Source organism: Nyctibius grandis, chromosome 6, assembly GCF_013368605.1.
Source record: "Nyctibius grandis isolate bNycGra1 chromosome 6, bNycGra1.pri, whole genome shotgun sequence".
Lineage (NCBI taxonomy): Eukaryota > Metazoa > Chordata > Aves > Nyctibiiformes > Nyctibiidae > Nyctibius > Nyctibius grandis.
The window spans coordinates 23493077-23515663 of record NC_090663.1 but is presented as its reverse complement, the minus strand read 5'-3'; the positions used below and the strand labels follow the sequence as shown (position 1 = coordinate 23515663).

The window sequence follows — 22587 nt, the reverse complement described above, 5'->3', positions numbered from 1 at the left end:
TCTCATTAAAAGCCATTACAAAGATAACACAGATCTGAAAAGCAAGTTGGAATATTACACTCTCCTCCAGTGTGAAGACTGCAGCTTGTCAATCACTGACAGTTACAGGAAGCCAGAATGGTAGCACAGAAGGAAATATGTTTTCAGGAGCATATCTCATATTAATGAAGTTCACTGGTTATGGGAGATTAAAAAAAATTACTTTCCTACTGGCTTCTTACACTAACTCCTCTTAAATGTGACAGAAAGATCAACTTTTCCATACATGTCTCAGATTTTACATTAGTCTCTGTGTTCCTTGGGTTTGTCATCACTCTCCTATTGGCATTTTGACTGAAGTTTATGATTTGCTTTAAAGGGCTGTACTTGTTTATTTACTGAAGTGGTATGTAAATGAACAGAACATCAAAGTGAATGACTGAATATTAAATAAATCAAAAGCACAGTTTCACAAACACTTAGAGTGGAAAAGCGCTGCATTTACAAAACTGTCAAATTCATTATTCAATGTATTTACTTTCCTAATACTGATCCCAGACTCTGCAAAAGCAAGATTATCACTAGCCCAACATGGAAAGGCAGAACATTGCAAACTGCTTTGTTTTTCCTGCAAGCCATTACAGTCAGGGATAGGTTAAGCTACATAGGACTACATCTTTCTTTTCCACAAAGGCAGGCTGTCAGAGACCTGTACAAAGCTGTACATCAGGGAGCTTAAACACAGAGAGATTAAATTTTCACCAAAAGCATTCCCAGGGAAGAATACTTCCCCATAGAGAAACAGGAAAACAAAGAAAAAAATGTTAGCCCAAGAACTTGCCACTTTATGTAAAAAAAACCCACACGCTAAATCTAAAGCACTGAATGTTTAGGTGTGAATAAACTTTTTACAAAGTGAATGACTATATTTCATGGCAATGATTAAAATTATAAAATAACATGCAAGAAATTAATGATAAATATGGTGACAGAAGAAAAATCAGAGATTACAAAGTTTATAGTTACACAGTCCAAGTAGTCCAAGAAAGCAGGGACGAAGATAAGAAAGTGTTTCAGAAATCTGGGATGAAGAATGCAATAGCCATGGAGAAAAAGGATGACTAATAAGAAAACAAAGTAAAAAAGAACAGAGGTTTTAAAAAAATTATAACAAAATTCCAAATTAAAATTTTGATTCCAATGAGGATTTTTGGACATCATTTAATTCCTATGATTTCCTCAGTAGAACTACAGCACTGAGACACTGTTGGTTTTATGTTAGTAGAAAATTATAAATACCACTGCAATCAGTAACACTGACTTTCTCTTTCATCAGCTAGTGGTCTGGTGCTGATCAGATGATGAAATCAAGGAAAGTAAACTGGTAAACTAGCAGGAGAAATTATTTCTAATATGATTTAAAACAGCAACAACAGAAACAGAGGAGCTTTCTCATTTTGTTTTAGTTCACTTCTATCTATAAAAGTATGATTTCATTCACACCTATGAAAAGTGTCTATAAAATCCTTATCTTATGCTAACCGTAATTTATCCCCTCTCAAAGGGATAAATTACAGCACAATCCAAATACAGTGGAAAGATAAGATCTAATTTTTTTATGTCCTGTATTTTTACAAGAGCAAATATACATGCACAAATTATGAGAAATCAATATTTTTACTTCTTTCCACTCCATCAGTCAAATAGCAAAATAATCAGAAAAGGGCACCACATCCCACTGTTTGTGATTTGAATTGACTGAATGAGAGTTTGACAAGTCTAAAAGGCCAGCAAAAGACACACAGAATCTCCCTCATTAGAATTTGCACAACTGTGACTAGAGAGAGCTATGAATGCACAGTACTATGAATAATAAAACATCTGTGAATTACATAATGTCACTAAGTACGTTCCAAATGGTATGCATATATTAACCCACAAATACAGGCTGGTACTTATTTAATACAAAATCAGCTAAAAAATAATGGTGTTTCTCAAAGGCCCTGGAAGTCCATTATCCTACCGAAACCTCACATATTACTCTAAGGAAAGTGACGCTATTGTTATACCACAATAAAAACTAGTCACATCAACAGCTCTTAGTAACAGGTAGCAATATCTTTGGGAAATCAACTTTAACAAAACAGTTTAAGTAAATATGATTCTTCACATTCTTCTATGTTCAACTGCCTAGAATCTACAAAGGAAAAATGAATAGGAGGAAGTTTTATACACATTAAGACTCAGTATTTTCACAACACTTCTTATTGCCATTGAAATGCACAGTCAAATTGTGCTAACACATAGCACCTTCTGACAATCAGAAAAGTCCTGCTTTGTACCGCTGCAGACTGCCCACAGCCTTATTGGAACCCTCTGTTTTAAAAGTGCCCCACCACCACCCTAGTGATAAATTATTTTAGAATTTGCATGCTTGTTGTTAGCTTTAATGAATCATGTGCTGCTTTTTCATTGCTGAAGCCAGGCTTCTTTTTAAGCAGCTATAGTAGTCTCTTGACAGTGTAATACAGAAATGGATCCGTAATTATAAAGGGAAGTCAAAACTATGATTACTCTACCACGTATTCGTCTTAATGACTAGTTCAGAAACAGGAACCTAGGACTATTGTTTCAAACACGAGTGTCTTCATTTAGCCCGCACCCAGGGCTAAACAATAACAGTTTTTCTCTCACCCAATGTCCCTTCTCCAACCGAGGAAGGAAATTGGAAAAAAGAGGGAGTTTCATGGGTTAAAATTAAACAGATTTCATAAAATAAAGAAACCAATATGAATGATAACACAAAGCACACAAAAGTATACTTAGCTACAGAGTTGCAGCAGGTTCCAGGAATACCAATCATTGGTAATGAGAAAAAGAGAGGCGAGTAGAGCAAAACCAGCCCCACCTCTCCCCACCAAGCCCTCCCTTTTATAGTGAACTTGATTGTTAATGATATAGAACACACCTGTGGGCCAGCCTGGGTCAGCTGCTCTGGATTTAGCTGCTAATGGCCCTGATCACCATGGCTGGCCACAAACTGAAACAAAATCCCAGTGAAACTAGGACACACAAGTCTGAAACCCCTAGAGATTTAAATCAATATTACATTAAAAAAATCACCCTTTTTCTGTCTCTGTGAAATTATCTACTCTTTCAATTAGTAGAAACATATCGCTTAATAAAAATACAAAGTATGTGTTATTATTCTATTATGGGTTGATACCATTACCTAGAAAAGTCTTTAACAAGGAGTAGCACAGTTTCTCCTCATCTCATCATACTTAGCATCAGACACTTGTCAGTTTACCACCCTGAGACCTCATCCAAAACCACTGAAATCACTGAGACACTTTGTTCTTTTACTTTCGTGAGTCAGAAGTAGGCTTTTAAAAAGGTAAATGCTGTTCACCCTTTCACTCCAGCATGCAGCACTCCAAGCCCATCTCACAATGGCCACCTCTGATGTTTTAACCTCCATGATAAGTTAGCATAGGAGAGGTTTATCCAGTACAAGAACTGAGGCTATAGGATTTATGAAATCAACAGATGGCCTCAAACTAAGTGTATAAAGGAGATTTTATTTTTTAATGAAAATAATTTGAGATTGACTATGTAACCAAAACTCAGGTATGTATTTGATCTTATCCCAGAAATAATTCAAGACAGATCACCCAGGTTACCATATGGACTGTATTTCATGCCTTCTATTAAAAGTAGATTACAGAAGGACTAAAGCTACTTATGATATTTCAAGCTTAGCAGTATTAATTTGAATAAGATAATAGATGAGGGAAGCATGATTAGCAGTCATTCCAGCTACACAAAGTACAAATCTCTTCAGCAGAATTTCAATGGATTGTAAAACCGAGTATCAACAGATCTAGTGATAATTTGATCTTCCATTTTTTAATATAGTAATACTTCTTCAGGCATCAGTCACCGTATTTTTCCTACAAAAAATTTTGCAGTATTGCAAAGAATTATTAGGAAAATTTGGAAGTGTACATAGAGGTATTAGATATGTACAACATAAAAAAGTCTGTTGATGTGCAAAAACTGTCAAACGCACACAGTGAGTTAGGAATTCGGTACCAAGTGCCAGCCATTGACATCCATGTTTGGGGACTAGTATTCCAATTGCCTTTTCTTTTCTGGTTATGGCATGTAGGGAAGCAGCCACTGCAACTGTACAGGCCCTGAGAGACAGATGCACAAGCCAGAGAGATGATATAGATGTCCAAAACCTTCGTACCTGCCGCCTGGCTGAATTCACACTAGTTATTGCAAGATGTAGATAACCATCTGTACATCTGTCTAGTACTGACACTTAAAGGTCATATTTTTTAAAAAGTTAATCACTGGAGTAAGTTATAGACAGCATTTTTGAAAATTCGACCCTATCTCCTACATGCACTATAATAGCTACTGTAATTCTCTCTTGGTGCAGTTCAATACGGTGAGAATACCAGAGATTCTGCAGAGTCAGTACCTAGTGCATTATAAGAGAAAATTTTTACCATATTTCCAATAAACTAGACAAAAATGAAATGGTTACATTTTAAGGACAAGTCTCTGCCTTTTTTTCATCATAGTAATGGGGGAAAATCAGTATTCTGAAAATAGCAAAACTGAAACTATTATGCCAAAGCTCAAGATTCTTATTTTTTAACTTCCACATAAAAAAGCACTGCACATGTACAGATGAACAGTGTCCCAAAACTTTGTAATATTAGAACATTAATCAGCAAATTCCCATTGACACTCACAAATCATCAATAGTATTTACTTAAGCAATCCTTGTCATATCCTGTAATGATAAGATGTTTTATATCTATTTAATACACTAGACAGTCAAGGCACAGAAAGCTAAGGTAACTTCTTTCAGCCCACAAAAGCAGGTCAGTGTCATCAGCAAGAATGCAATGCAAGATCCGAAGTTCCCACTTCCCAGTTCTATGTAGTAAACCACACTATTACAGATTATTCATTTGAAATTAATGTAGCTCATGCCACAAATGCAACCTTTACTGAGATAGGCAATAGGACAGAAATATGTCCTATTATACGCATGTATTATATATATATATAGAAATCTAAAAAAGAATATCAAGGGAATTCTAGAAAGTTAATAGACTAAATGACATTTCAAAAATCATCCATCTTCTTTGAAGCCTTGCTAATGTATCATATCTTCTCACATCACTTACAGTAACGAATTCTATAAAGCAGAGGTCCTGACATAACTGTCTGGCCTCCCATAGTTATAAACCCTATTTTTGGAAAGATCTTTGTACCTTGGAACGTATTACAATAAGCCACAAACTAGGTCAAAGGTACTACAAACAAATTAATATAAAAATCACCCTAACAACATGTATAAGGACAGTACATATTTGTCAGAAGTCATCCTAGAAATTATTTTTTGAGTGAAATAAAAATCTACCTGGTGCTGCTCACTGACAGTTCTAATTTCAGTGAGAATGATTCAAAGAAAAGTGCGGAAGGCTGCATGAAAATGTTTCACAACACAATGCAAAATGAAATTGCATTATATTTAAAATCCAATGCTATATTTAGAAACTAAATTTAATTTTTAAATGGGAAATTAAAATTTAAAATACAGTTTATTAGTGTTGCACCTATGTTTTTATCATTTTATTATTTCAATGTTAATGCCAGAAATTGACACCATCAACATTAGAAAAATAAAGGAAAAGTAGAGACTGCTCCAAAATAGTTTATTAGTTTTAGCTTCCTGAATACATTTCAGGTTCTTTGGGAATGCTCTGAGGTCTGTACACAATACAGGCACAAGCTTTGCTCAAGAGCTATGGTCAGATTCATAAAAATATCCAAACAGATCATCTCTGAAAGATGACAAACTGAATTCAACAGGCAACCACCAATTATTAACTCCTTATCACTGCAAGATGCTCAGACCAACTTCGCATACTTTCAAGCATCTGAAACATCAGGTAAGCACGGCATGACGTCATGACACGACATTAATTTTACAGACACATATAACTGTACAATTTGCATTCTCCTTTCACTATCCTCTCTACACTACAGACTCTTCATCATTCATAGGAAACACCTGACTAATTGCACCAGGAAATCTACCCTTTTTATTCCACAACGCTGCCTATAGCTGCTTCTTTCAGACTTCCTGGAGCTTTAATTCACAACTTTCTAACGTCCTCCACGGGGAGCATTTCAACACGAGGGATGGAAGCAGGATGAAGGTGAACAAGAAAAACATTGAGTGTCCCACAGCTTGTCTAGTTTTCTTTTTATAATGTAGGCTCCTCAGGACAAAGCCTATGTATAGCTATGTCACTGCCAGCAATGAGCATATAATCAATGGTTTCACAATACTATTGAATTAGTTACTTCCATACTATGTCTTTTTCCCAATTTGTTGAAAGTCTTTACCCACTAAGAATGTAAATACATTCACACTTCATAATCATGGAATAGTCGAATAAAAATAAATATACTACCTATATTTGAAACCAACATAAAATAACAAGTTTAATTTGCTTCCCTAATAGGATATTTTAGGAAAAAAGATAACCTATAATATTTTTTTTTCTTAAATGCAGCATGGTAAAATATAAAGCATTCTGTGATGAAAGAGCACTGAAGTACATACACAGAACTGTCCCATATACATAATGATGAAAATTAATATCTGTTTCAAAAATTTGGCCAAGAGGCAGTTTATATATGTTAAGCAAAAAAGGATTTGCTCTGAAAACCAGTTCTCCCAGCTTCAGTAAAACAGAGAACATTAAAGTATTTCTACAATATCATACTGTCTTTAGAGACATTTCTACTTGGAGCACTGCATCCAGCTCTGGGGCCCCCGGCCCCTAATATAAGAAGGACGTCGACCTGTTGGAATGGGTCCAGAGGGGGGCCATGAAAATGATGAGAGGGCTGGAGCACCTCTCCTATGAAGACAGGCTGAGAGAGTTGGGGCTGTTCAGCCTGGAGAAGAGAAGGCTCCGGGGAGACCTTCTCGCAGCCTTCCAGTACCTGAAGGGGGCCTACAGGAAAGCTAGAGAGGAACTTTTTACAAGGACAAGTAGTGACAGGATGAGGGGGAATGGTTTTAAAGTGAAAGAGGGTAGATTTAGATTAGATATTAGGAAGAAATTCTTTCCTGGGAGCGTGGTGAGACACTGGAACAGGTTTTCCCAGAGAAGCTGTGGATTCCCCCTCCCTGGCAGTGTGTTTAAGGCCAGGTTGGATGAGGATTTGAGCAACCTGGTCTAGTGGAAAGGTGTCCCTGCCTGTGGCAGGTGGGTTGGAACTAGATGATCTTTAAGGTCCTTTCCAACCCAAACTATTCTATGATTCTACGGATCTCATCACCATACCTTATAAACAGTTCACAAAACAAAATGGATCAAACAATTTTTTCTGATTGAGGTAATAAAGATGTATTCTCTGTTTTCACAGGTATAGCCCCAAAGAGGTGGGTACTAGTGGCAGACCTAGGAATGAAGACTGAATCTCCTGGTTTCTAGCCCTGCAACAGCTAATACAAGCCTAGCTTTCTCCCCCTCCATAGAAATGGCATTGTGATGTTAGTAAAGTCAAATACATGAACTATCTTCTATCACTAGATGTATGCTAAAGCAAATCAAGTGAGATGAGACATTTCTACTTAAATGTGTTCCAAGTTAACTAACATTAAACTTAAATGAAGAAATGTTTTGAGCTGGAACTCATTTAAAGTTCCTCTGAGCTCGTCTCTCTGTAATCTCAGGGAGAGAGACACCAAAAAAGGTTTCATTTTAAATATTAGAAAACCAACCCAGACTGACATGAATGGGCACCCAGAGATGCCTGTTTCTCACCATAAAAATCTCTCAATTGTGAAACCATACAGCTAGCTTAGATGAGATACCAAGCTTTACAATAATCATAATCCACCTGTTAAAATCATGCGTGTATAACTGGTTATATGCTAACTCCTTTCTTAGAGGTGAAAGTTGCAACTGGGGTAAGTCAGGCTAGAGTTATCTTTACTCCCTATATACTTCTACCATTCTCACAATACAGGTGCAGATAACAGAAGTAAATTGTCATTCTTCTAGCAGTAAAAAGGAAAAGCAGATGGACATTTATGATGCAGATCTATGCCCACATAGTCTTCCAAGGTTACTTAGTCTCTATACCAATCTTTTGCTCATATTTGCTATAATAAAATTGCTCTAAACAGTGTTCAGAAATTATATCTTTTTTCCAGAAACAACAATCATCTGTGTACAGTTTCACAGTTTAAAGTAAGGTTATTTTGTGTCAAAAGCCAATTTAAAGTCCTGCTACTTTCCTGAATAGGAACTCTGCAAAATGTAACATAAACAGATAATTAAGCCTGACAAGATGGGCTACAGAGCATAATGAGATTTACTGAAATCCTTCAGAACATTTTTCACTGTCATATTTCTCAAAGATAATATATAAATAAATATAGTATTAATATGTATAAATAATAAATAATAGAAATCTTTTGGAAATTGGCTTGGTTGGCACTTGCTATTCAAAACAGTGTTACTGGGCTAAACTGAGTCTGTTTAAATGTGAAAAGTAATCTTATTTGGAAGAAAATTAATTTTAAACTAGATTTGAAAACATTAATGCCTTCCTTGAATTCCACCACTGAAGATTACTGAGGGCTCTTCTGTAACTGCCAGGGGACATAATGACCTTTTTTTTTCCCCCATTAGCATCGTAACTCCCTTAGAAAGGGCAACAAACTGCTTTCTTGTGATAGATAGCTCTGATGTCATTTCTAGGAACTACAGATCAAAGGAAAAGTCACTGCTGAAACAGTAATCCACTGGGGTATGATGAAGAATGGTAATTTGATTATGATTTGTTGATATTTTCAGACACAATCTAACTAAAACTAATAGTTTAATTTTAAACAATCAAACTATGTAGGCATGTCCATGGTGTTAGAAAGGGCTATTTAAAGCATCCACCACATATTACACTCTTAATGTGGATTCTTGTAAAATATTGAGAACAGTATAGAAGGTGGAATGGCATTTCACATAATTATAGTGTTTCCTAAATGTAATGTCAAAAGTCGAAAATAACATCTGCGAGCCCAATAGATTAATTTTTCCCCAATGCAGAGGGAGATAATCTTGGGTTTGTTAGTATTCATAATAAGTATACATTGGAAATTTAAATGTAGACATTGGATTTGAGAGTACAAAGCTATCTTTTACTAGATCAGCAAAATTCAGCCATCCTAATGACTCTCAAACAGTAAAATGAGTAATGGGTTAAAGTATGGAATATCACACCAGACTTTTAAAATGGTGAGTGGGTAAATCAAAGCCTCTGTGCTTACAGACCTAAAAGAAGCTTGCAGGAAGAGTAGGGAGAGAAGGTTTTAATAAGCCTGTGAAATCTTAAGAGATTTTAAACTGTTGAATGAACCTTTGCAAAAACAATTTATTTAAATTAAATTATATTGTTCACCCTTAGACTAAGATGTAATCTAGGTGGTGGAAGGTTGCTTAATGTAATCCTTTAAGTTTGACAGATAGGTTAGCAAATTAAGTACTATGGAGAAGACCATACCTACTTCTCCATCTACATTTAAACTTGCGATTGGCATCAGTGAGAGTGCCTCTACAAACTGTGACAGTACACAGTCCCCAGAAGTACAACCATTAAGAAGAAAAAAGAGATCTTGTTCCACACAGCTCCACTGCTCACTGGTTGCCACTTATTATTCCTACTAATAATTTATCTAACCTGTGTTTTAACTAGCTAAAGTAATTGTGTATCACAACTTCCCTGATAGTTTGCTACTGACATATCTTGTTCTCTAGTGGCCTTGTATAAAACAGACATGAAAATAAAGTGATACTAAAAGAAGAGTTGTCTTTACTCGTACAAGCAGTCTCACTGGGTTTATTTGGACTGTTCGTATGACTAAGGCAAGTCAGATTTGGCTTTAAAAGCTCTAACTTAAGCTTGTAAAAGGCAGGAAAAAGAGGCATATGGATGTACTTTTTCTTCTCATCCATGTGGGACAATGGCAAAGAGAAAGTAGACTGTCACTCATCACAACTAGGCTTTCACTCCCTCATTCTGACAGAAAAAGACATTGCCCAACAATGAAGCAGAAATAGTTGAAAAAAGCTATATCACCACTTGTAATTTTGAAGCTCCCAGTGTCTTGCAAGTTGATGTCACATAAGAAAAAATCCTTCATTTGGTCTCCCACTGTTTTGCTGACCTTTCCCCACTGGTGGTGCAGCAGGAGGCAATATAAAATTGCTTTTATTCCATACAAATCGCTTGGCTGCTAAACTCTGTGAAATCTGAAATTACAGTAGTTGCACAATATTTTTCAAGGATCCTCTCTTGGTAATTGTTTCTGACCAGAAAATTAAATATAGAAGAATGAAATCGCAATGAACACGGAAGACACAATTTTGTTTTCATTCCCGAAATCCCAAAGGAATAATTTTATTGAAATACAGATCTTCTGTATCCAAGATAAGAATCTGACCAGAGGTCCTTAACATGTCTCTTTACACTTTCCAAGTTAAACTCTTCTTCTCTTACTAAGATAATGTCTATATTTAGAAAAAGGATTAAAATTTCACAAATGTATCTGCATACTTAATACATTTATTTCTGCAAAATATTACATGTTAAATATTTTTTGTCATTTTTTCTCATCTTCAGGTAAGCTTTAAAATTGCTCTGAACTCATGAAATATGGTCATTGGATTGCAGGTATTTCATATGCCATTTCTAACCATCTATTGAATTAAAGGAAAGGGCTAGAAGATGCAAAAGAAATAATCTGTATGACAATTTTTCTGACAAAGCTGTTAGCACCAATTTTTAAGGTTCTTTGATGTTCCTAAACAATGCATCCCAAATTAAAACAATACTTTTCTTGATCTCTCTGCTATCTTTTTCCTGTATGTTTTAACTTTAATTTCCTTTCTCTCTGTATTTTATTAATTTCCATAGGTTTCTTTTATGCAGAATTACTAAAGGTCTCAATGTGTTATCCTTTCAATGAGTTCCAGACTAGCAATCAAGGTTAAATAAACAATGTATATGTAGAAAACTCGAATCAATTCAAAAATGAAAGAATTGATTTTTTTATTTTATTTTAATTTTGCTCATTGATTTTGTTCACAGAAAACAAAATCAATATAATAGCAGTATATAGACTTCAAAGTTTGATAATTTATCTCAGTACAATAGAGAGGTCAAAGCCCCTACTGCATCATAAATTACTCCGCTTGGAACTAATTACCACAAGTGGAAAGAAGTGGTAGACTACAAGTTTTGGAGGGATAAACACAAAGGGTGAGCTATTTCAGACATAAATGCATAACAATCAGGAGCGAAAAAGTGTTTTTTCAGCATGGTTGTTCATACAGTTGAAAGGCCTTATTATGAAGGAATTCAAGTGATAACATACACTTTAGTTACAAATATAATATAGTTTGCTCACACAGTTACAGCAGCTTTACATCAGAAATTTGAATGGGCTGAAGCTATGTTTTATTCATAAGAAAAAAGAGCTTGTTGAAAAATTATTAATACTTAGAATATCCTCTTTTGTTCCTTATTATGAAGCTGAAGTATATGAATGGATAAATTATTTAGGAGAAAATATTTTAACTTTTCTTTCTCTTAAATCATAAGCTGATATACTATATAGTGCAATATCCAAATATTTATATAAGACAAATATAAACATTGGTATGTGTATATATAAAATCGGAGTTGGTACTATAGTCTTTGTCTTTATATGATGTGTTTAGCTTAATAGTGGCTGCAGAGTTGAAGAGGTTTTCCCTACATGTGGTTTTGATATTGGCAATTGTACAATCCTTGGCACAATTATTCTAGTCTAGAGTGCTCTAGCCAAGTGAATTAACTTGTGTTTAACAACCAAACTGTATGTGTATACATACGAGTGACTGTTGATTTCCCTATTCGCTGGTAGAATCACTTGGCATGTTTTGGTTTTTTCTCTGTATCCACCTTAGTTTCCTTGTAGAGCCATTTTTTTCAGCAAAATCTGAAGGACCCAAGACTGCTTCTCCTAATTCTTCTCCCCCACTCTGTCTCATGTCCTCAAGTAGTACAAAGATTTTCAAATACTAAGACTATATCTGGATTTCCAGAAATTCAGTCCTGAGGTATAAATTTTTTTTTTTTTTATCTAGCACATCATCAGGGTTGTTCATTTTTTTTCATCAATCCACAAATACTTCCTTAATTCAAATACTGAAAATTCAATCTTGTTCACCCTCATCTCCCAGTTGCTAATTGAAGCAATCACTAATCAATTTCAGTCCTTTCAAAGATGGAACAAAGCAGAAAACTGAGTTTTTTCATCCTATTCATACTCCTAAATTAGATGGTATTTGATCCCGTTCCTCTACTTATGACCATTTCTGCTTACCAAATCTTTCTCATATCCCATTTGTTTTTCTGGTTTGGATTCTTGACTCTGTTTAATATCTCTCCAAATGCATCCAAAATGTGATTTGAATCTCTTGTTGTCAGGGTTTTCTAAAATGATTTATCATGGTTTTTCTTTTTTGTTGTTGTTTAAAATAGCTTTGCTTTCATAGTCCACTTAGTTCTGCAGTAACCCTGCCCCTTGGGAATCAATTTCTTAACATGAGAGTAAAGAGAGTTCATGTATTTTGTGATCCAACATCCCTTAGAGTTGGAGTTTCATTTCATCAATAATTCACTTACGAGCACATACATTCATTTTACATGATTCCTCAATGTGGCCAGGGTGCTGCATAGTCTACACTGTATCCACCTACAAAAAATACAAAAATATATGTCTGCTTACCAGGATGTGAGTATGGTTTGGCCAACCTAATCCTGCATCAAGGATAAGTGAGCAAAAAGATTCCTCTTCACTCCCTCAGGGCCAAACATACTCCATAAAATAACTATTTAGCAGTGAAAACAGTTAGAATAGGGTTACATATTGTTTAAGAAAAAGGAGGAGTTAAGTGAACTATGCCCAGGAACAGGATGGGTTTAAGTCATAGAGAAATTGTAGTGATTTATATGTTCTTCCTTTTCTTACTTATAATTACTGCAGACAGAGTAAAAAATAATGTTTCAGGTATCAGTGACAAGCATAACTTTTTTCAATGAAGTGATGGGATAAATAGTGCAGCAAGTTGCTAATAGTACCAGATAGTTGAAAGAAGCACAGAATAGGAATTGTAGAAGAAAATAAACAGGCAACTCTTCTTCCCCTTCACACACACACCACGCCCCCTCCCCCCCCCCCCCCCCCAAACAAAAAAGGGGAGTGAGCAAGCCAGATTTGGAGGGCAACATACAATAACAATTCTGTGAACAGGTAAGTTATTCAAAATGCCAAGTATCAACTATTATGCTACAAGGTGGACATACAGAAAATGGAGAACTAGGGGAAAATGTGCTTTCTTTGAATCACTTTGATCAATACGTTTACGAAGGAAACGAGACACTAAAGAGACATGCACGTCTACTGATGAACAGTGAAGGTTTCTGTCCAATATATTCTTCAAAAACATCTCTTAAAATATCCCTCAGAAACGGGTCATCTACACAAAAAACATTAACCCATTATGTGCTTGTTACATAACATGTTTGGTTGGCATTCACCAGACAGTCTTTTCAGCTTTTCCAGTATTTTTGTGTTATTAATAATTTATATTTATTTTACATCACTCATTAATAAGTCCTTATTTTGCAACATTTTAATGAATCATTTCTTCTAATCTATCACACAAACGCAAAGTTAAAACCAAATTACACAAGTGTAGGAGAGCAATGTCGAGCATCTCTACAAAGCAGCTTTTGCTCTATGAAAATAACCATAAAAGACTCCCAAATGTCCTCAAATAAGTAACGTCTGTTCCTCAATCTAAATATGATCTTCTTACAGGAAGCCATCTGGGACAAGCAAGCAAAACGTTCTGCTTTGGTTGCAGAAGAAACATATTTATGCCTCAGTAAAAATTGTTCATCATCATCAATCCAGTAATATGCAAATCAGTTTCCACTATCTTACCTTGACTAAATGGCAAAAGCACTGAACTGGCTGAAAAAGTTTTACAGAAATATAGGTAAAGCATCTATCTACCTACCTCAATCAATCTCTCTCTCTCTGCCTATCACTTAAGTACACTGAGTACCTCAAAGTTGCTAATTTCAACTGTTATTCAAATTTATATAAAAAATAAATTTTGCTAACTTTAAGGAGAATGTATTCACTGGCATAGCAGACTTGTCCATTATGCAACCAACAAGGATCAGCTAACATATTTTAAATATCTTTCTCTAAGATACAAACACAATTGTGAGCATTGGGTACAATCACAAGATATTTCTGAGGTCGAAAAGGTTCATGAATGCAACAGATTTTTTACATAATTAGAGATCTCTTCTATGACAGATACTCATGCTATTTTTCAGTTAACAAATCAAATCACAAATCAATGAAAGAGAAAAGACAAAACAAGCAAAAACAATTACCTGACATATACTAGAAAAAGAGTTGAATCTTTATATCAAAAATGTCGTACATTATATCCTCATAAATTCAAACAATCATGGTGGTCTCGGTGTGTGTGTCTATATCAACGGCTGATGCAGTATAAAAGTGGAAGGATGACAATAAAAAGGGAAGGATGACAGTGCAATTTGTTGTGTCTCTCTACATTACATTTTAATAAGCAACAAAGTTTGTACCATTTGCCAATCTTAGGCATACACGATGCAGACATAGAGAGCAAACTGATGGAGGACCTTGCATCTGCATTGCAAGTGCTACACACCCTGACAGCCTGAAGACAATTCTGGAAGGAAGACAACAACTCAAAAGGACCAGTGGTGCACTAAAATATGTACAGCAGGACTCCAATTATAGCCTCAAGTCAAATTCACACCCAAAAATCCCCTTTCTGTGCTCTCTATCATTAATGTAGATGAATCCATACATAATGATTGATGGAAAAAAATTAGAAAATTATCTTTTCTTCTCTAAATTTTTGTGAAATGAGCTGCTGTTTTCCTCACTTTTCTATGGCAGTTGAAGAATCTTGTTAATTTCCAAGAAATTGCTATTACTGTCTTGTTCCTCTTCCCATTTCCCGGCATGAAAATGCACATACACCAAAGAGTTACATGAAGAAATGAAAGTCACTGCCTCAGTTTTTAAAAGCAAAATGCTTACAGTTCTCCACTACTCCAGCCTGTAATACTGAAACACAGGCCTGGAAATTTCTTATTACATAGTGAGTCCAGTTTCTGTGTATCATAGGCACAATCTCACATATTTCTTTGATAGGTTACAATTTTCTTGCAAGAATACTTCAACGGGAAATCTGTTCCAGAATTTCACTGCCGCAGTATATAAAATTATTGTAATAACAACCCCAAATTTATTCATGGATATATATATATCTGTTTCTTCTTTTTCCTTAACTTACATATTCATTGTCATTAGGAAGTGAACTTTTAGTATTAGTGATATATATTTATTACATGTAATTATTTTTCATTAAATGAGTGAGAAGTCACACTTTAACAGAGTATAGATGATCACAGCCACAACATATTGCTACAAACTCAGAATGATTAACTTCTGCGTCTTTTTTATCGTTGATTTTTTTTGCCACTCATCTCATTTTATTCTTAGCACTAAATCTGTGTCTATAAATACATTATGATTGCAGTATATATTATATATTGATCTGATGTGTATATATTACTAAAAATTTGAGACATTACAAGTTTCTGCAACATTCAACGTGTCTTAAACAGAACTGAGAGGCACAACATGTTCATTTTTGCCCACTACAGCAAATGCCAGACAAAAATATATCTCCATAGATTTCCTGTTACATTTCACAAGATGCTTTTAACCTATTTTTAAACTTCTTTTATACACACAACTTCATTTTCAGTTTGTGACAAATCAAAATAGGATATGGGAAACTATAGGAAGTGTACTGAATATATTTCCTTAGACTATACATGTTGAATAAGGAATATTAATTCTCATATTCTTAAACAAAAGAAAATGAATCAGTAAATAAAACATTCAATAACTTTATGTTGTACTATTTGTACAATATTTGTGAATAATTAAAGGGCATATATAGGGTAAAAAAAAAAGGCAAATTGAAACTGATGAAAAGTTTGTCTGAATAAGAAATGAATGAGGACTGCTACATATGATCACAAAGAGATACATAGATTTTAGTCATTAGAATTTCTGTAATAGATATGGTCTAATTTAATATAAGAAAACATATTAATAATCCTGATAACAAAAGTTTAAAAGAAAAAAGTTGAAGAAATCAACTTAAAAGGGTAACAAACCTATATTTAGTACACAGTTTAACATGACTGTATTCTCATTTAACCTTATTTAAATTCAATTTGCCATATTCTTTGCACCAGCTGGGTCTAGTTTTGTAACTTCATTGTGGCTACTGCTGACTCCTGCATGGTAGGTAAAAAGTAAGTCAAGTCCATCAAAACTAAGCTTTCTACTTCATACCAAAACCAGAAAAATAAACAGATTATCATTTTTAGCCCATCATTACAAGCATAAAATTGATAAACAGGTATCATTAATTATCTTTACAAACTCTCTGGTTTATTGATTTCCTTCTCACACTATGCCTGTGAATGAATTTTGAACATTTAGGTATCTGGTGAATCCCACCATTTCCTATTATTAGGATATTAGGATTATGTTTTATTAATAGTCACACTTTGCAGTAATATGGTGACGTATCGACCACTCTTCAGGTTAAGCACCAGAGAACTGCTGGCTCACAAAGATAGTGGTTAGAGATGGAAAGACTGTGTCCACACCATTGCCCTGAAATTAATTCATTCATCCCCACAAACTAAAGAATTTATACATTAGAATGCAAAAATAACATATACTTAACTGTTTAGCGATCAGTTCTTTCTAAAAGAAACCCAAAATGTTGTAAATTAATCATAAACATATACCTTCTACTAGTAGTAGGTAGGAATGAAAACCAAAATAGAAAATATCCTGTTTAACTCTCTCATGCACTCTCACATAAGCACTGCAATAATAAAAATGTTGCATATTTAATGCTATTTACTACAATGCTTTGTAATTCCTGAAGCACAGAACTGTCTTCATTCCAATCCAGTATAATATTATTTTTCTATTTTCAATACATATGCATTGACATATTTCAGGTAGACAGTGTTCACAAATATAACTTGCTAACAGTTTTTTGAAGGCACAGAGTGGATTAACATATGATTAGTCTACCTAAAAAGTCTCAATAATGCAAACTTCCATATGGTTTGCATATTACTTCCGTAATGCATTTATTATAATTCTGTCACTTTACCCTACTGAACTAATGCATTAACAGAAATTTGTAAAAAGCACTGTAATAATAAGAATGTTACCTATTTATTTATTACAATTTTAAGCCAGCAACACTCTGGACTTCCTTGAAAACTGACTAATATTGCCATGTCAAGAAAAAAAACGGCCCACGGAAAAACAGAAATTCAAGTGTTGTTATCCTTAGATGCCTCTGATGTTGCAAACCTTACACTGAGAGACTTGTGCTGCTCTTTAAACAGCTTACGGAACATAGCTTGATCATGGTGCAGACAATGCTACTAATAGTTTAATCCATTGTCAAGAAATCGAGGCATGAAAAGCCTGGCCCACGTTTTGTTGTTGTGTTTTTTTGAGGGTTTTGGGGGGTTTTTTTGGTGTTTTTTTTGTTTTGTTTGTTTGTGTGTTTGTTGTTGTGTTTTTTTTTTTTTTCCTTAGGAGTACAGGAACATACTGGAAGGAAAATATCTGTGTAATTCTTTTTCTAATCTGATGAAATTCCATTTCAAAACTAGTAAGATATTTTTACATCACCTCATAGCTCCAGAGGGTATTTCTAGACTAAACGTATAGCGGTATATTAATTGCTATTCTATCAGTATTGCTTTTTAATAATTTTTGCTGGTATTTATTCTCAATACATTTGTGAAAAGCAATCAAATCTCCTCTCACCACTTACTTTCTTAAGGCTCTGAAGTACATGTAGCAGTGGATTAAAACCAGATGGTAGCAATAGTTACCACCCTCATCCATCTGCTCCACCCTTCTGATGGGCATTAAAGCCTTCAGGGCAGGGTTATATGATATGCCTATGAATGAGCTCATGTACTATTGCAGTCTTCAGCTGGGTGTATTAAAGTAAAAGAATTCAATTTTTGGTTTACCCTAATATAGCAGGCAGTGGTTCACAAAGTGATTCAAAGGAGGTTCAAGTATTCGTGCCTTGAGGATAGTAACAGCTTCTGCCATCCAATTCTAGCCTGCCACAGCACATCTCTCAGAGCCTTAAATCTGAATAAGCAAAGCCCTTTTAGTCATCTCTTGCACAGCTAAATCTGTATTCCACAGTTATTAAACAGCTCTTTTTGAACCTCTAAATGTAAGCTTAATTATTCCTGAAAATGGTTGACCAGAATAATATAATGATTTTTCAGATGAAGTCTCAATGAATGGCTCCTCAAATGTCATGAATATGTCTGTTTCTCTCACAGCAGCACACAACTTGATGCAGCCTTATGTTGCAGAACCAAATTTGCCTGTGTCATACTGGTGCTCACAACAACTCTAATTCATTAAATTCTTCTCTTTTTCTACTGCTTCCATCTGATGATTTCCTGAATTTGAATTTACAACTGAATTTACAAATTATAGTTTTGTTCTTGCTATTGTATTTTAAGTTGTTAAGTTTTAATTGCTACAGTCTAAAAAGTTTTCTAGTCCTTCATCTAGTACAGTCTAATCCTCACCCAAACTCATGTTTATCATTTGTTTCACAATCAAGTTTCATTAATGCATTTGCACTCTGTGCACAAAGGTTAAAATATAAAGCAAGATCAGTCTTACGACTGATGCTTGACTTGAGTAACTTTCCCTCTATTTATAATGCTTACCTTTGCAACACCACCAGTTGTCATCTCATTTTAGTGAATTACTTACATATTTAGTAATTCCTTTAGTCATCCCTGTCTTCCTCAGGTGCACAAGTAACTTCCCAGGTGGCACAGTATCAACTGCTTGCTGAAGTCCAAAGAAAGATTACTAAATTTTCTTCATCTAGGAAACTGGTTATCTTTTCAAAGGAAGATATCAGATTCATTTGTATGAACACCTTTCAGCAAAGTCATTTTCAATTTCCATTTTATCTCATCTTCCTTCTTCCTTTATGTCAGCAACTCAGTATTTTCATATGAATTCTCCTCTACTGTTTGATAAAAAACAAAGTAATATTTTTAGACCTTTATCCCTTCTTTTCCATCTTCCCCAGTACTTAAATATAAATACTATATTTGCTGTTCTTCAACAAAACAGCACCATTTTTGCCCTTACAGATTTATTTACAAGAAGACTTGGGATCCTTTGTTCTATATCACTCGGAATTCTGTGATGATGCCTCTCTGTTCCTCCTTGACTTACATACATCAGACTTCAAGTTTTGCTTTTATCTCAGACACTTCCAGCTTTTGCTTCCCATGTACAACATTATCACCTTTGTTTAAAACTAAGGCACAGTTCTAATTTCATTTCTGCATCACATCTATGTTATCTTTCACCTCTAAGTGTAATAACTGTCCTGCTTCTCTCTTGCTCTTGTTTTGTTAATATAGCTTAATAAAGTTTTCTTTTAATCATCTCTTTAATGTCTATCTCAGTTGACATTTGTCAACCCTTTATCCCTATACTTACCACACCCTTATAATGTGCCTCTCTTTGATTATCTGACTTCCCTTCTCCTCCCTTTTCTCATTACTTATAATTTTCCTGATCATGTTATTTATTCCATTAAAAAAAAAAAACAACTTCCTCTCATGCCTGTACACAGAATTAACACCTGTGCATCTGAGCCTCTGAGAAGGTATTTGAGATATTGTACCTCACAGACATATATAAAAAGTATTTCCATGTCATCTTCCCCACCTTCCTCCTATCTGTCAGTGGCACTACAATCATTGTTTATGCCTACTACTGAAGGCTAATGCTGAAGAGGATAAACCATATAGATTGAACAGGAAATATACTTTTCCAAGTCCCAGAATTAATTTGCCTAAAGGTAAAACATCTGTGTTCTCTGGCAGTGATTCCTTGTCACTTCAGACACAGTATTACACTTGTTTATCATTTCTCCAGCCATCATACAGTACTCACCAAGACAGAAAGAAAATAAAGATTGGCAAGACTTCAGTGCCTCATGTATTTAAAAACTTAGGTGGAATGACAAATATGTGATTTTTTTTAAATGCAATTTTATTTTTTAAAGGCATTGATGACTTATTTTCAAGAGGACTTTTTAAATCATTGCCTAATTTATAATCTGCATGAAATGGTATCTGTCAACTAAATTTGTTGCTTACTAAGGTCTTCATTTGTACATATAATGCCAAAGAGGACTTCTAGAGAAATGTTTTTGAGAGACAGAAGAATTATTCATGGAATTAAATGCTTTATAGATATATTTAAAACATACTGCTATGATGTGGCAAAAATAGCAAACTGATACATTTATTGCTTACTTTGCAATCTGAAGTATTACTTTTCACCTCATGGGAACAACTAACTTCACAGGAATGCTTTACACTTCAGCCTTTTGGAGACACTAGGCCAGCAATTCTTGTTCAATATATACCCTCCTACTATACCTGGGGTATGACAGGCTTCAGGGGCTTCCCTTGCCCTCCCCAACCCAGGCCTGCCCTTGCTTCAGGGGGGAAAGCAAGAAATTGACTAGAGAGGAGAATAAATTGCAATAATGCTCTATGGAGTGGAGACTCTGTCAGAGCAGCAGGAGAACCATTCACGAGTGGATAAAACTCCAGCCATCAGGCAGAATAGGATTATGCCAAAGGCACCATAGGGCTCTAAAGGTAGAGTCTCACAAAGCAGCCAAAACTAAAAGAAAAAGTTATGGAAAGAAGTGAGAGGAAAAGATGTAAGGGGGGGGGCTGGGTTTAACTGCTTTATATATGATCCTTAAGCAGGAAATGGCTAGGACAGAGCTACCAGCCTTTTTATCAAATTCCAAAGTACAATTAGGTATCACTCTCACCCTAGAAAACTCATTGATCATGGCAACACCCCACCTTGTAGGGAAGTTGTAGTAAAAAAGAAAAAAAAAAATAAAGCAAGATCACTATGAAAATATGTCAGAAGACAAAGGTAAGCATTGCTACCCATTTATCACTAATTTGAAAATAAATGTCCAAGCAGGGATGAGCTGTATCTTTTAGATGGGCATAGGTTAAATCCACTATTTGAACAGATCACAGAGAGCATAGATGTAAAATACAGATTCGCAAAACAACATCATTTAAAGATGAGTGTTGTTCACTAGACAGAAACTGAAATTAGGTTTCCTGAATCCCTCTGCAGTGTACCTCTAAGTTGTAGTCAAAAGTTTTGTAAGATTTGTAAATTCTCGGTTACTCCGTACATTCATCTACTCACTTAAGTTATGTTATGGAAGCATCACAATGATGAGCTAAGTTTCTAAAGAATACAGTGATCCTTAGATAGTACGTTATATGTATGCAAAATACTATGGAAATTACTATTACAGCTTATATTGCCAACTGTTCACCTTTTCTTAAAATCAAGTTCAAAACAATAGGGGGTTTTGTATGTATGTCTTCCCTTTCAAAGGAAACATAAATTCCATGCTTCTAAATAAGTTGCTACTTTTGAAGTCCTTTATCAGTGAGCAGTATGGTGTTTCCTAACAAATAAGAGCTGAAATATGAAATAGTCTGTCTTATGAGCACAGCATGGTAGATTGGTTTAATTAAAGTCTGTCAAATTATCATAAGGATTTTACATTCTGCAAATAATTGCATTTTCTTCTCTACTCATGTTTTGTTAATGGAGACAAAGTTGTTTTTATCTTTACTATATGATGTAGAATGAAGAAAAAAGAAAGAAAAATGAACAGTTAATGAAGTGACCTTTGCTTTCTTGGACATCTTTTTACAGTAGACCTAAAATGACCAAAATTAAGCTAGATTTGATAGAAGTTATATATGTGAAATTATGTCATGTGTCCAACTCAGACTATTGTACTAACAGTACATATCTGAAAGTAGCTGAACAATAGAATGCAATCAAAGTTGCATTCAAATATTTGGGAGATCAGTTAAATTACCTCACATGAGATTGCATTCTGGTGATCCAACCATGGCATATTTTAAACGCTTACAGATATTAGGTGACCACTAATCCTTTTGCTCATAAATTCCTCACCACAAATTAATTTATGTACAGAATTGGTACATGGGAATACAGAATTAAAACTGTATGCTGTTTTGGTTTAGGGGTTTGGTGTTTTTTGTTTTTTTTTTTTCTCCTTTTTGATCAAAAATAAGCAGCACCTTTTTCCAGTGAAATAGCAAAATGCTTATTTTAGAACCCAAAAATCAATCTTAAGTGTGTCTCCACTTCTTTCGTATTAAATTACATCTAAT

The 22587-nt window shown here is 34.7% G+C and overlaps 1 protein-coding gene across 3 annotated transcripts in view; it reads right to left on the bottom strand.

The window, feature by feature from the left end:
- PCDH7 (protocadherin 7) overlaps nt 1-22587 on the bottom strand; it is a 306886-nt gene that overhangs the window by 236997 nt on the left and 47302 nt on the right. The window contains exon 2 of one of the 3 annotated variants that reach the window (XM_068403514.1): nt 19280-19340. The exons of the other annotated variants lie outside the window; for them this stretch is intronic. Within the exon in view, the coding sequence (XP_068259615.1) occupies nt 19338-19340 (3 nt within the window). The 3' untranslated portion in view covers nt 19280-19337. Of the gene's footprint in view, nt 1-19279; nt 19341-22587 lie in introns of those variants that run through there. 3 annotated transcript variants of the gene reach the window in all.